At 49.5% G+C, this 15815-nt stretch overlaps 1 protein-coding gene across 1 annotated transcript; it reads right to left on the minus strand.

Moving 5' to 3' along the window:
- Positions 1–568: 568 nt before the first annotated feature.
- Positions 569–1759, minus strand: LOC127342179 (transcription factor bHLH148-like). The gene has a single exon (XM_051368135.2). It carries the CDS (start codon positions 1460–1462, stop codon positions 776–778), a length of 687 nt encoding a protein of 228 aa, XP_051224095.1. The 5' UTR covers positions 1463–1759; the 3' UTR covers positions 569–775.
- Positions 1760–15815: the final 14056 nt, after the last annotated feature.

The raw sequence follows: 15815 nt of genomic DNA on the forward strand, positions 1-15815 counted from the left end.
ATTTTCACGTGCGTAAATGCACGCCAGAAATTTCTCGCAGCAGGCCAGACCAGAGCTGAAGGCAGCAAAGGCTGAAGAAAAAAGTTGACCCATCCAGGACGGATCAGGAAAACCACAGCGTCAGACCCAGACCAGAGCAGATGGAATCTTTGTGCCCACGCGTTGTCTGATCTCTGTTACTCCAGAATTAGTTTAAGCGCGAGTCTACGAGCCAATTGCAACTTGTCTATCTCTCCCTCAGACCGAATTCAGATGGTATCTGTTCTTCGTGTCAAGCAGAAATTGTTTCTAGGAAGTAGGATCGGCTGCACTGTATTTATGGGAGCTCAGGGCTGTTTGGATATATATGATTATTAGTTGGCAAATCACTCGAGAAATGATTGGAATCCTGTCGAATTCAGCCCCCCAAGCGATGAAACTAACCAGCTGGAATTGCGCCTTGCAAGAAACAGAAGTCCTAATTCCCCATTGACACAGTCAAATCAAAGCATAATCCGCAAGAGATAGACACAGGAAAGCCCCCATCTTGTTTCAGGAGGAGGAAGAACATTTCATCAAGAGAAGAGGATGAACAGAGGAGCGGAGCAGAGCAGCATTACTTATACAAGTAGTATCAAGAATTTACAAATCAGCAAATCATGACTGGGATCACAGTACCATCCTCCCCGTGGGAGAGCATCCCAGACCCGCCTCGCACTAATAATTTGTCCATTAATTAATCGCCCTTATTTCCCCGAGCCCAAGGCCGTCATGTGATCATCAATCATCCCCCCTCTCACCTCTCCATCTCGTCTTCGCCTTGGTCGTCGTCGGCGGCGGTCTGTTGACGATCCGACGATAGCTGGGCCGCCGCGAGCGCGTTGGCGAGCGCGCGCATGGCCTTGACCTGCATCTGGAGCGCGGCGACGTAGTCGGCCGTCTCCTCGAGCAGGTCGGGGGCCTGCAGCTTGCGGCACCCGGGGACGAGCCGGCCCAGCACGCGCAGGCGGTCCTTGACCTTCCGCTCCCTGAGCATCGGCGGCTCGCCGGCGGACGCGGCGGTGGCGGCCTTGGCCGCCGCCGCAGCCGCGCGGGCCTGCGGGCGCGGGTGGCGCCGGATCTTGCCGCCGGCCTTGACGAGCACGCGGCGGCGGCGGGACGCGGCGCCCGCGAGCAGGATGGCGCGGCTCCAGCGCGACTGGCCGCGCGCGGTGAGCGCCAGCGCCGAGTCGGCCGCCTCCTTGACGGCGCGCGGCTGCGGGTGCGGGTGCGGGTGCGGCGCGGCCGACCGCGTGGCGCGCAGCGCGTCCAGCAGGCGCCGCCCGTAGATCCTCTCCTGCGTGCCGCTGCGCCACTTGGTCTGCGCGGCCGACCCAGCGGCGGCGGCGGCTCCGCCCGGCTTCCCCCGGCGCTTGGCGCCTCCCATCCTCACCCCCGCGGAGGAAGACGAGGAGGAGGATGAGCCGGCGCCTATAGAGATCATGGCCGCGCAGCTTGTTGAAGAAAGAAGATGGCGTGCGTGAGGAATTGGGGCGGCTGAAAGGTGGGTGGGATGGGAGAAAGAAAGAAAGAAGAAGATGGCGGTAGTGGTGGTGGTGGTGGTGGTGGAGATGGTGGGAGGATGAAGGAAGAAAAAGGAGATGGAAGAAAGAAAAGAGATTAGCTTTCCGTCGCCGGGGCAGGCCTACTTATTTGTTGGTGGTGATTAGGGAGTGGATTAGCCATTGCGGAGGAGTAGTGCGGTGAGGTGTTGGCTGCTCTTCCTTCCTTCCTTCGTCGCCGCGCCTTTGTTTGGTGCGGTGTGGACTTGAGCGCTGTAGCGTGGCTGCCTCCGCTCTCGGTAGGCACGCGTCGTTATTCAGTGCGCGCTTTCTTATTGCCATTTTCTTTTTTCACCTCTTTCTTTATGCCATGTCATTTGTGTTCCGCAAAATTCTGCTGAGGCCCCTCCGGTTTGCCGAAATTTGGAAGCACACCTTCTTATTTCAAAATGTTGCAAAGCTTCTTTGTTAAAACCATACATGTCATACTCATATCAAAGGTAGGAGTCGACAATGTTGAAGTCGAGTCAACGAGTTGTGAGCCGGTTTCGCGGTAACAATGTTGATTGTCAGCGGCTTTGATCCGTGGATCTTCCTTCTTAGCGGCGAGTTTGTGCTAAGTTATGCCCGGGCCGTGATCTTTTTTTATCCAACACTAGTAGAAACGGGGCCTTTTGCACCGGTTTATAAAGGCCATATGCACCGGATGGCCAACCGGTGCAAACCATCCGGTGAACCGGTGCTAAAGGGGGCACCACGTGGCCCGCTGTGGAGCGTCCGACGGGGGACCTTTAGCACCGGTTCGTAATACGAACCGGTGCAAAAGGGTTGTGCCGCGGCAGGGTTTTGGTGCCATTCCCTGCCGCGGCACACTCTGTCGCGGCAGGGAATTGCACTAAAATGCTGCCGCGGCAGACTCTGCCTCCATTCGAAACACGTTATAATGCACACACATATATATAGGAAACCATTATATTACATATATCAATCGAAGTGACACACGTTCATGCATATATATATATATACGTCTACATCAACTTTGAAAATAATTTCTATTCATGGATGGCGGGCACATAGTGTTCTCCGTCTGGAGCTATGACTTGCTCAACAAAGAACCCCACCAGTTCTTCTTGAATTGCTCGTACACGCTCGGTTGCTAGAAGACCGTCCCGCAACCGTTGGATCTAATAATTTGAAGAAGGTACGGTGGTCAGTATATATATATATGTGTATGTGAATGAAACACAAGGTGATAAAATAAAGTCATGAATGTTGTATCTCCTCGCCCCATGGTATGGAAGTACATCTTATTAGCAGCATTTTTCTTATTGGTGACTGACCTTGTCTTTGCCCTCTCAGATGTCTTGTACTTCACAAATGCCTCCCAGTGGTCTTTTATCTCCTCATAGGGGCCGTTGAAATCTGGAGTCTTCTTTTTCTTGACAAAGAAGTTGTCCAATTTTTTCTTGTAGTCGTTGAACTGCATTGCCATCTTCTTAAGAGCCCACTTCTTGACTCTTCGTTGTATGCTATTCAGCTCGGGATCCTCAGGGTCTGGCCTGTCATTCTCACTATCAGAGTCAGCTGGCTCCGGAAATGTGAAATTTACTAGGAGTTTCCTAAACATCAGATTTTTGGATCTCGTATCGACATAAGTAACTCCTTCGTCCGCCTTTGCAGGTTTCTTCCATTCTTGAGTGGTGATCGGGATGGTGTCCCTAACAATAACTCTGCATTGACTTACAAACTTTTTTGCGTGATGCTTGGGAGAAATCGGTTCGCCATCTATAGCGATTTCCGTGATGGTGCACCTTTCATGGTCTTCCATCTTTCTGGCCGCGCCTCGTTTAGTTCTGCCAGTAGAGTGTGTTGATCGGGAGGTCTAAAAGAAGAAACAACGTTAATATATGTATATGCACAATTCTGTAGGCTTGGTTAATTAATATATACTAGATGATTTGCCGCGCGTTGCTGCGGAAAATTAAGCACATACTACAAAATAATAAGCATATAAAAGTTATGAGTGTTTTTTTTATTTTCTCTAAACCCATCCACCTCAGCAGAATGAAAAAAAAATTATAATTACTTTTTGTCATGCAAAAAATGTTTTGCTTTGTTCTAACATGATTTATTAGTATATAACAAAAACTCCAAGTTCAGTGTGTTTAAGACATTTTTGCTTGAGCAATGAAAATATGGCATGTACTCGCTGTGTTAATAAAGAAGTTGCACAAATTTGTCTAGACACTGAGGTATATAGACATATTTTAAGTTATAAATACATCCGCATCTAATAAAGTGGGGCAATTTTTTTGAAACTAAGGGAGTAGCATTAATGAATTAGAAAATATACATGTTTAGAACCATAATATATACAATAAGCTGACTCGTTTTATAAATGTGAACACTAAAAGTGATGAGTTGTATTGGTACTTATGTCTACTTTCCGAAATACATAAGTAGTTCTGCTTTAAATAGGGACAAATTATATTTAGCGGACCTGATAATTTTATCCTGTTGGGCGAATGCGTCACCAGACAATGGATGTTCTAGTGGATGGTGACATTGAAAAGTAAATTTTGCCTTGTGGAAATTGCTGAAACCCACAACTGAATTTCCCTTGCAACTTAACTTGGATGCCGACTTGCCGAGCAGACGTGAGAATTTTATCTTGTGGAACGAATGCATCGTCAGCCATCAGATGTTCTATTGTATGGTGATAATTTTGAAAAGAAAATTTTGCCATGTGGAAATTGCCGAAGCCCACAACTGAATTTCTTTGGCAACTTAATTTGGCTGCCGAGTCGCCCCAGGACGCCAACACACGGACGTGCACACCCAATTGCCCTCCTATATGATTGCATTGTACGCTTCTTCGTGAATACAAAATCTATTCATTGGTGCTCTCATATGAGCCTGAAAACAATATCAATATCAGAAACCTGTCTTTCCCTTCCCGTGGTTTTTTTCCAATTAGCCAGAAAAGTAGCTCGCAGATATGCCTAATGCAAGTTTGCAGCAAGACATATATATATATATACTAATTTGCCTTTGCCTGCAATTGAGTCATATAAAAAAGGGCTTCCAGCGAAAGAAAAGAAAAGGGTAAGAGGGAGATTAGCAATGTACTACTAAAAGATAATGAGAAGTAACTAAGATTGAACAACAAAGTGTTTAGTTTGCGATCGGGAATCAGAACAACATATGAAACTGCAGGAGATCGCTTAACAAATGAGCCTGCGAAATTCTGAAGAGAGTCATTTGAATATCAAAAGTCATACCTTGACAGTTTATGCTAAACGCTATGAATATATTGAATAATCCTCCAGGAGAAAATCGGTTACGTTAAACTTCCAAGAGGAGAAGACAAATGGCACATCAAGCCAATCTAGTCATAGTTTTCCGATGATAGCACTGTATAGCTCATGGCCGCATAGGCATGGTGTGTCTTGGTGCATGCAACACTAATGGAGGCACATAGGCTATGGAAGATTGAGCAGAAACATTGTTCGTATATATACACACATAGGGGTGTAGAAGAATACGAAGAGAGCAGAGATTTAGAAGGCAAGTTGTAATTAATCAGAGGGAATGGGACAGTGGGTTTCAGTTTGAGTACTCATGCATGCATTAATGGGTAGCGTGAGTGGAGAATATGAAGGTTTAACAGCAAGACTCACAGCAGACCAAAGTAAAAGTACCGCGGATATATGGATAGCTAAACGACGTGAGTCGTGACCAACAATTGCAGGCTTGTGATGATGTATTAATGTGGTTAAAGGGAAGCTATCGGGTCAGCCCGGTCTGAATATGAGAGCGGCACCCATGCATGGCATGAAATGATGTGAAGAGGAGATAACTGATTGGTGGGACCGCTGAGGTGGCATAACTGCATGTCAAGAGAAATAGATTAGTGGGGATGAACTTCTTAGTTATATAGGATACACCTCGGCGCCGTGAGCTTCTCCCTCGCAGTCGTCACCTTCTCCCTCACCGGAGCCGTCTCCACGGTGGTCTTGCTCATCTTCCTCATCGGAGCCGTCTCCTCGGGTTCGCTCGTCTCCCTCGCCGGATTGGTTTAGGTAAATAGAGGTGATATCGTCATCATCACGGATAATCTCCTCGACGAGGTATTCTTGTTCTAGATCTCTTTCCATAGTTTCTGCAAAGACTTACAAGTTATTCTAATGCTATAAACACAACGAAGCAAGTTTCTGCAAAGACTTACAAGTTTCTGCAAAGACTTATAAGTAATTAAGAATAATGCTCAATACATGATCAAAATATTAGAGTTATACATATATATAGGTACTAATTAAGGATAATGCTCAATACATATATAGTTCTTAACTAAGGATCGATAATATAGTGTTGAAAGCAGATAGTGCAGTTACATGCATACATAGATCGGGTTCATGATTATTTAACCCTAATACATCAATCACTATTACAACCTCTCAACCACGCCGATCGGGTCCTATAACGCGCCGACCGGGACCTGAGCCGCGCTGGGTGAACCCCCAAAGCCACGGAACAGTAACGGGAGCATAGCTAACATGAGATCCTGTTGATCGCCAAAACCCACCGGCGGGCAGCGGCCTGTCAACACGGTAGAGCCGGGAAGAGCCTAGAGCTGCGGCTGGCTGAGACCCCTCCGAGCGACGGCCCGCAATGCTCTTCTGGTCACACGCGGCGATGCGAAGTGCAAGGGCGTGCCACCTGACCTATACCTGGTCAGGAAGGTGATGGGGATGCCTCGCTTAGTTCCTGCATGGCATACACGTAAACATTAAATAAGAGCCTCGATCGGCTCTCAGGTTATCCTGTGAATCGGCTCAAAGAGCCGATCCACCCATGATCCGTACGGGGTGCACGAATACTTGGTGATCCTGCTTGATCAAGATAAAGTTAATGAGATCTACGACGATTTAGGGTTTTCACCGCATAATCGGATCATCCTACTCCAGGTTGGGCCTCGCGGCCACGCACGGTGCTCGTAAGCCGATCCTAAACAAGGCCACACAACCAACGTGACGTTGATCATCGGAACATCCTGTTTAGGACTTGCGAACGCCACCCTACGTGCCGCTGGATCCTCCCCCCCTTCGTAAGGCCTAACTATTGCAGATATTAAACTAATCCTTGCAGAGCAAGGAGCAATCGTAACGGATCAGATCTACTAGATGATGAACAAGCAGGGTGCCGCCCCCACGCCTGAGATAGGCGTGAGGGCGGCTAGACATGCGAGGGTTGCACTACGTAAGCATGTTTATACGAAGAGCTATGCTAACCCTAACACATCTATGATAACTACGTTGCCCGCCATCAAAGACGCTTCAGTACGGGCAACGCATGAACAACGTGGAGCTTGTGCTGCCTAGATCGCAAGATGCGATCTAGGCAGCATGTCGCTACTCCGATTGAAACCCTCGAGACGAAGGAGTTGGCGATGCGCCGAGATTGATTTGTTTTGGGGTGAACGTTGTGTTGTTGTTTATTCCATAAACCCTAGATACATATTTATAGTCCGGCGGACTTTCTAATTCGGACGTGCACCTAACCGTGCACGAGTAAAACTCTAACTTTTAATCTAAAGATACGATCCACTAAATTACAGATACAATGGGCAATTCAGCCCAACTTCGTGTATAAGGCCAATTCTTGTTTTTCCTTCCATGTATATCTTCAAGTCTTTCTCAATCGTGGCCCACCTCCGACTCGGTCAAATCCTGGTGATAACACATGCCCCCCTGGTTTTGGAATTGGTAATTCCAAAATCACTCTGTTTTCCTTCGTCGGGTCATGTCGTGGCAGAACCGTCGCAGTATCCTTCATCATGATGCCCTGCCTCCTCAACTTCTCCGCGTGATCTGGCAGTTTTTTTTTTCTTCTTAGCCACCACTTCCTCGGAAACTGCTGTGGCATTGAATTTCCACTATATCTCCTTTTATTTAACCGCTACGCACAGTTCTCCTCCGTATCTCCATCGCACTAGCACTCCAAAAGCCCTCCTGCCACCATGTCTTCTTCCTCCTCTGCTCCATCGGGTCCTTCCAGCCAGTCCTCCGCATCCCGTGAGCCGACGCCGGAGTACAATCCGGCAGAGGTCCATGCAGCGAACATCCGCCGCGCCATTGCGGCCGGGGAGGAGTCAGACCACGACTTCTCCATCTGGTCCGAGGACGACCAGTCCTCGACGGACGGGGAGAGCGACCTCCGCTTCCTCGCCGTTGGGGCAACGGAGGAGGAGAGCGACGACGACAGCTTCTCCTGCGACTTCACCTCTTCCGGGGAGGAGGAGGAGCAGGAAGAGGAGGAGGAGGACGACGACGAGAGCTCCTCCGACGAGCCGCCGGCCAAGCGGTTCTGCCCTTGGCCGGGCAATCTTAGCGACTTCGACAGCGACGAGGACGACGCTGACGAAGAGGATGAAGACAACGAGGACCCGGTCGGCGGCCATTGGAGCGACGACGAGCCCGCCGGGAGCAGCGCCGATGGGGCCGGCGACGACGGCGACGACGAGGCGATGATGGCCCGTAGATAGGACCTCTAGAATAGGGCCAGTAGTAGTAGATGGGGCAATGTATCCCCTAGTACTTCCTTTTGAGAGCAATCAGCTCTTTATGTAAGAAATCTAATCAACGAAGAACTTTCCCCAATTTGATCTTGCCGATTTCCTTTGAGTTTAATTTAGCCGATTCCTCCTTCTACTGACCTTGCCGATTCGTCCCCTTTGCCAATGCGTAATGAACCGATAGCACCGCATCGGACCTTCGAAATTCGCCCTTTCCTTCTTCAACTGATGATGATTTTTTTTTTTAATTCTGGCGGATAACGCAGAATCTTCAGGAAAACCTTGGAATTCTTCCAACCAAAACCAATGGTCCTTTTCAATACTCATCATCTGTGAAGGAGGCTGCAATGAAAAATCAGCCGATGGCAACCCCATCGGCTCTTACAGAGTATCCACTAGGCCTGTTGCCCCCCGAGTCTTACTCGCGCTCATCGCCCCCGAGCCCTACTCGGGGCGAGAATGTCAAAGAGAATGCGCCACAGCCGATCCTCTTTCTTCCTCCAATCAGCCGATAATCTTCCGTCTCAGCTGAACTAGCCCCAAAGATTGGAAATCCTTGACAACGGGGTTCAGGAACCCGGATCGGCTCGAAGTAGCTGAAGAAGTTTCCATTGTTTTACTCACTCGAGGCAACAGAAGGTACCACCGTTGGCCTGGATCTGGTGGAGACTCGATAGACATTGCATAATTCCACTAAAGTCGATGGTTGCGCATCGGCTGCCTTTCAATTCTAAAGTCGATGCCCTTGCATCGGCTGTAAATTTTTGTTTTTTTTTTTTACTGGCCGATTTTCTCCTATCAGCCCCCAGTATTCATTGCACGCAAGTTTGCACATGTTTATCTGCACATGTTCATCTGACTATATGCCCCCCGAGCCGAATCTGCCAAATGACTGCAGATATCGGCTTTCATGGTTAGTCAGGGCACTGCTCTTGTACGTCGGCTTCGCAAAGATTCATGCTGACTTTCATCTGCTGACGTGGCCGCCGCCCAGTGGATCGTTGCTGAACACAAGCAGAATATGTGCAGAGGATAATTTTGGCCGATTGCTGGAATCGGCCTCCACATTGTTTGTTCGATGAAGGTTTTGTAATGTTCCTCCATAAAATTTTTGGGGCCGATCACAAGGACCAGCCTCACCCGGTTTGCTCATTGGGTTAATCTTGCTACTCGGTCAGGCTGGATAAAACCAACCCAACCTCTGACTTGATGCGCCTGCTGTCGTCCACCTTGAGTGCATCGTATAATCGTGGAGCACTAAGCTCTGTCGGCAAGACGAGCACCATGTTTGTGCCAGCCGATGTTTCATCGTCGGCTTTCTTTTGCTTGGGACGCCACTCCATTCTCCGTGGACGACCCTCTTCATCCAGGGCTCGCTGAACCTTTGCAGCCAGATCAGGTCGTGCCTTCCTTAGCGTATGCAGGTATAACCTTTCGGCTTCCTCTAGGCCGCGTAACCGCTGAACCCTGCGTTTTTGTGAACGACTGAGTCCGTCAGGGCACCACCTTGGACGGTGGTACCTGTCTTCTACTTCTTTTAGTCCCTCGTCTTCTGAATCCTCAAGTTCTGCCCAACGAGTTGACTCAGCGCGTTTGCTTGGTGGTGGGAGAGGCCCTAAGCGCTCAAACACAGACACGTTGGCTGCCTCCTTCTTCTTCTTGTTGCATTCTGGGCAATTGCCGATTGTGGGCAATCGGCTCATTCCTGAATCCCAGCAGTGTCTGAAGAAAGGGCAGTCCCAGTGTTTGGCGTTGTCATCTTGCCCCCTTGGCCTGTCCGTGGCACGGCGCTCGTGCTCCTCCTCATCGCGATCCTGCCGACGATGTCTTCTGGCTTCTCTAGCCAGACGATCTCCTTCATCATCATAGTTGGACCGTCGGCGTTGGTCATACTGACTCACATATTTGTTGAGGAGGTGATCAGAGAGAGGTCGCTGATATCTTATGTTCTTCACTTCTCCCTCTGTGACGTAGCGCTTGCCATCATGATGGAGCCGATCGCGTGGAGCGGCCTCTTCTGTGTCCTTGCTATGAGAGCAGCTGCCCTCATCTCCATCTTTGCCAGAGTGGTTCCCAGGCCCTACCATGTTGATGCTGAACGTGGGACCTGGCTGGCAGCCCTCGGGGTAGATGACTTCTACCATGTTAACGGCGGGGAAGGGCTGGGTGTCTACCTTCATGGCGTACTGGTTGAAAATTAAACGCCCCTTCTCTATCGCCGCTTGGATGTGCTGACGCCACACCCTGCAGTCGTTGGTGGCAAGGGAAAGCGAGTTGTGGAATTTGCAAGACGGCTTTCCGTTTAGCTCTTGCGCCGTAGGGAACTTGAGACCTTCAGGAATCGTCAACTTGTTTCTCCTTAAGCGGGAGGTCGAAGATTTGTTCAGTCTTGGTCACGTCAAAATCAAATCCTCGGGCGGCCCTGGTGGCTTTACCCATTTGCAGGATACGGGGTTCCTCCCGAGTCCACTCACCCATCGCTACTTCTTGGTCTCCCGCAGCACTTCACCTTCCTCTGTATCGACCATGACTACTGCACGCTTGAACTTGTCTTGGTACAGTCCGGGTGGCGCTGTTCATATGCCGATAGTTTCGAACCATGTGCGCCGGCGAGGGATAATCTGCTTGGGAGGCCATGTCCTTGAGCTGTGTTGCAAGGCCAGCTACTGCCAATTCGATCGCTTCCTTTTCAGCTTATACGAACCGAATAACATCGGTTCCTAAGATTCCTGAAGCGCTGGATGTACTCTGTCACCGTTTCTCCGCGCTTCGACGTAGTTGTGCTAGATCGGCAATGCTAGACTCGGAAGCTTCGAATGGTATTGCGTATGGAACTGTTCTTCCAATTGCTTCCAAGACTGGATGGAGTTTGCTGGCAAAGAGGTATACCATCCAAAAGCCGATCCTGTGAGGGACCGTGAAAAGAGCCTCACGCGTAGCTGATCCGACACTGAAGCCGGTCCTAGTTGCGCCAAATATCGGCCGATGTGCTCGATGGAGCTGGAGCCATCCGATCCACTGAATTTGGAGAAGTCGGGAGCCGATATTTAGGTGGCAGCGGGATCATCTCGTACTGCGTCGGGTACGGCTTGGAATAGCCGATTGCCCTTCTTTTCGGCACCATGCCGAACTGGTCTCTCAATATGGTACCGATCTGATCCATCGTGCTGGCTGCAGGAGTTGCACTCGAAGATTCGCCGGGGTGGCGTACTTAGCCAGCCATGTTTGCTTTTCCAGCTCGAGCCAACTGCAGGAGCTGGGCTCTGGAGTTTCGTCGGGGTGGCGTACTTAGTTAGCCACGTGCGCTTCTCAAGCTCGTTGTCGACGTTCCTCCTGTTTGCGCCGGAGTCCCCGACGTTGTGGCCTGGTTTGAGAGTGGCCAGTTGCCACAACCGGCACATACGTGCACGCGTATCCTTGAGGGATCTCCTTGGGCGCCTCAGCCAAGAACCGGTAGTCACTAGGGTCACCACCGATCTTGTAGACGACGAATGCCGGTGTAGCCGGCACTTCAGCCGGTGCTGCCAACGCATATGGCAGCGGTGGACGGACCGGAGTGGCAACTCTCCTTGGTGCGTCCCGAGAGCTGGTCTGACGGCGAGTACCGGTGGCTCATGATCTCCTGGATCACGCGCGGAGCGAGACGCTCCAACACGTTGACCAAGTTTTCAGAGTGGCGGTGTAGCGAGTGAGCCACCAAGTAGTTGATCTCTGCCGTAGGGCCCTCGGTGCGTTCCTCCGACGGGCGAGAGATCTATCCCATCGAGTGCACCTTGTGGTGAGAACCCCTTCCATCCGATGCCATGGGTACGGGTTCTCTCGAAAAGAGCCGATGAGGTCGGCTTCGAGGGTGGCCTTGATCTCGTCATGTTTCTTCTTGAGCTCAGCAGGCAGCTCCTCGTAGGTGATTTGGCGTGCCGTCCGCCGCCATCTCGGATGTAGATGGCGATGTGGTTGATGTAGATGATTGTCCCACCGGGCGTGCCGAATGTGTTGATCGCCAAAACCCACCGGCGGGCAGCGGCTGTCAACACGGTAGAGCCGGGAAGAGCCTAGAGCTGCGGCTGGCCGAGACCCCTCTCGAGCGACGGCCCGCAATGCTCTTCTCGGTCACACGCGGCGATGCGAAGTGCAAGGGCGTGCCACCTGACCTATACCTGGTCGGGAAGGTGATGGGGATGCCTCGCTTAGTTCCTGCATGGCATACACGTAAACATTAAATAAGAGCCTCGATCGGCTCTCGGGTTATCTCGTGAATCGGCTCAAAGAGCCGATCCACCCATGATCCGTACGGGGTGCACGAATACTTGGTGATCCTGCTTGATCAAGATAAAGTTAATGAGATCTACGACGATTTAGGGTTTTCACCGCATAATCGGATCATCCTACTCCAGGTTGGGCCTCGCGGCCACGCACGGTGCTCGTAAGCCGATCCTAAACAAGGCCACACAACCAACGTGACGTTGATCATCGGAACATCCTGTTTAGGACTTGCGAACGCCACCCTACGTGCCGCTGGATCCTCCCCCCCTTCGTAAGGCCTAACTATTGCAGATATTAAACTAATCCTTGCAGAGCAAGGAGCAATCGTAACGGATCAGATCTACTAGATGATGAACAAGCAGGGTGCCGCCCCCACGCCTGAGATAGGCGTGAGGGCGGCTAGACATGCGAGGGTTGCACTACGTAAGCATGTTTATACGAAGAGCTATGCTAACCCTAACACATCTATGATAACTACGTTGCCCGCCATCAAAGACGCTTCAGTACGGGCAACGCATGAACAACGTGGAGCTTGTGCTGCCTAGATCGCAAGATGCGATCTAGGCAGCATGTCGCTTACCTGATTGAAACCCTCGAGACGAAGGAGTTGGCGATGCGCCGAGATTGATTTGTTTTGGGGTGAACGTTGTGTTGTTGTTTATTCCATAAACCCTAGATACATATTTATAGTCCGGCGGACTTTCTAATTCGGACGTGCACCTAACCGTGCACGAGTAAAACTCTAACTTTTAATCTAAAGATACGATCCACTAAATTACAGATACAATGGGCAATTCAGCCCAACTTCGTGTATAAGGCCAATTCTTGTTTTTCCTTCCATGTATATCTTCAAGTCTTTCTCAATCGTGGCCCACCTCCGACTCGGTCAAATCCTGGTGATAACAGATCCCTGCATAACTGACCATCCGGTCCTATACATGGTGTCTAACGCATACATGTAACGGCGAACGTGCTCGTCCTCCGCTGCAATGCGCTGAGCTACCTCCTCCGGCGGGGCCGGCTCCCTCTGAAACGAACGTGGCCCATAAGACCTCCACCAGAGAATATCCGGGTCGACGACGGGACCCGGATTCCGCACCAAGGTGCGCGCCCCGGAAGATAACACCTCCCAGTGCCACCCCGGCGGAGCCCAGTCCCAAACTTCCCCCATCTGCTGCATCTCCTCTAAAATTATCCTTGCTCCAGGACGCGGAGGGCGCGGCATCGTATGCAAACTAACAAATATAATAATAAAGTACTTACGAATATGAATCGAAGTAACTAAATTTTGTCTAACACATACTAATAAAGTACTTACTACTTTTTTCTAACACATACTAATAAAGTACTTAATACTTTTTCTAACTAAATAATCTAACTAAAATCTCTAACTAAATTTTCTAACTAAAACTAACAAATTTAAACCTAACTAAAATCTAACAAAACCTAACAAATATTCTAACAAAACCTAACAAAAATCTAACTAATTTAATTTGTAACTAAAACCTAACAAATTTCTAACTAAAATCTACCTAGTTTTGTAACTAAAACCTAACAAATTTAAACCTAAAATGAACTAACTAAAACTAACTAAAACCTAAAATTAACTAACTAAATTTTCCAATTACACTAAAACAAAAATTAAAAAAAGGAGAGATGGCCGGGCGGCCTCACCTTGGCGGCGCGCGGCGGAGGGCGGCGCGGCAGGAGGAGTAGACGGGCGCGGGCGGCGGCGCGGAGAGGCGGGCGGGCGCGCGAAGGAGCGGGGCAGCGGCGGCGCGGAGGAGGAAGAGGAGCAGCGCGGCGTGATACGTCTCCAACGTATCTATAATTTCTGATGTTCCATGCTTGTTTTATGACAATACCTACATGTTTTGCTCACACTTTATAATGTTTTTATGCGTTTTCCGGAACTAACCTATTAACAAGATGCCGAAGTGCCGATTCTTGTTTCGTTGTTTTTGGTTCCAGAAAGGCTGTTCGGGCAATATTCTCGGAATTCGACGAAACGAAGACCAAACATCATAATTCACCGAGACGGACCAGAACACCGAAGGGGAGACGGAGAGGAGGCCCAGGGCCCCCACACCACAGGGCCGCGCGGGCAGGCCCCTGGCCGCGCCGGCCTATGGGGAGAGCGCCCTGGTGCCCCTCCTGCGCCGCCTCTTCGCCCATATAAGCCCTTTCGATCTAAAAATGCGAGACGAATTGATGAAACTCCAGAAAGACTCCAGGGGCGCCGCCGCCATCGTGAAACTCCAATTCGGGGGACAAAATCTATGTTCCGGCACCCTGCCGGGACGGGGAAGTGCCCCCGGAAGCCATCTCCATCGACGACACCGCCTCCATCATGCTCCATGAGTAGTTCCCCCATGGGCTACGGGTTCTAGCAGTAGCTAGTTGGTACTCTCTATCCCATGTACTTCAATACAATGATCTCATGAGCTGCCTTACATGATTGAGATTCATCTGATGTAATCGGTGTTGTGTTTGTTGGGATCCGATGGATGATACATTATGATTAGTCTATCTATAAAGTTGGTGAAGTTATTGTTGTTGCAATCTTGTTATGCTTAATGCTTGTCACTAGGGCCCGAGTGACATGATCTTAGATTTAAGCTCTATAATTATTGCTTAGATTGTATCTACAAGTTGTTTGCACATATTGCTGTCCGGAACCCGAGGCCCCAAAGTGACAGAAATTGGGACAACCGGAGGGGAAGACTGTGATATGAGGATCACATGTTTTCACCAAGTGTTAATGCTTTGCTCCGGTGCTCTATTAAAAGGAGTACCTTAATAGCCAGTAGATTCCCTTGAGGCCCGGCGACCACCAGCTGGTAGGACAAAAGATGTTGTGCAAGTTTCTTATTGCGAGCACGTATGACTATATATGGAAAACATGCCTACATAATTAATAATCTTGATGTTCTGTCTTAATGCTATTTCAATCCTATCAATTGCCCAACTGTAATTTGTTCACCCAACACTTGTCACTTTTTATTGGAGAGTTACCACTAGTGTAGATCGCTGGGAACCCCGGTCCATCTCTCATCATCATATACTCGTTCTTACATGTCATTGGAAGTAGTATCAACTATTTTCTGGTGCCATTGCCTCTGTGTTATTGCTATTGCTGTTGTGTTACTGTTACTATTGCTCTCATATTACTGCTGCTTTCACATCACCCCTGTTACTAGTGCTTTTCCAGGTGCAGCTGAATTGACAACTCAGTTGTTAAGGCTTATAAGTATTCTTTACCTCCCCTTGTGTCGAATCAATAAATTTGGGTTTTACTTCCCTCGAAGACTGTTGCGATCCCCTATACTTGTGGGTCATCAAGACTATTTTCTGGCGCCGTTGCCGGGGAGGCATAGCTCACCTGGGGAGTACACTCTACCTCTCTCTCTGTCTTTATTTTATTTTATTTTGTTTTGCTTTGTTTACTTTTGTCTAGT

This window comes from Lolium perenne, chromosome 3 (assembly GCF_019359855.2).
Source record: "Lolium perenne isolate Kyuss_39 chromosome 3, Kyuss_2.0, whole genome shotgun sequence".
Lineage (NCBI taxonomy): Eukaryota > Viridiplantae > Streptophyta > Magnoliopsida > Poales > Poaceae > Lolium > Lolium perenne.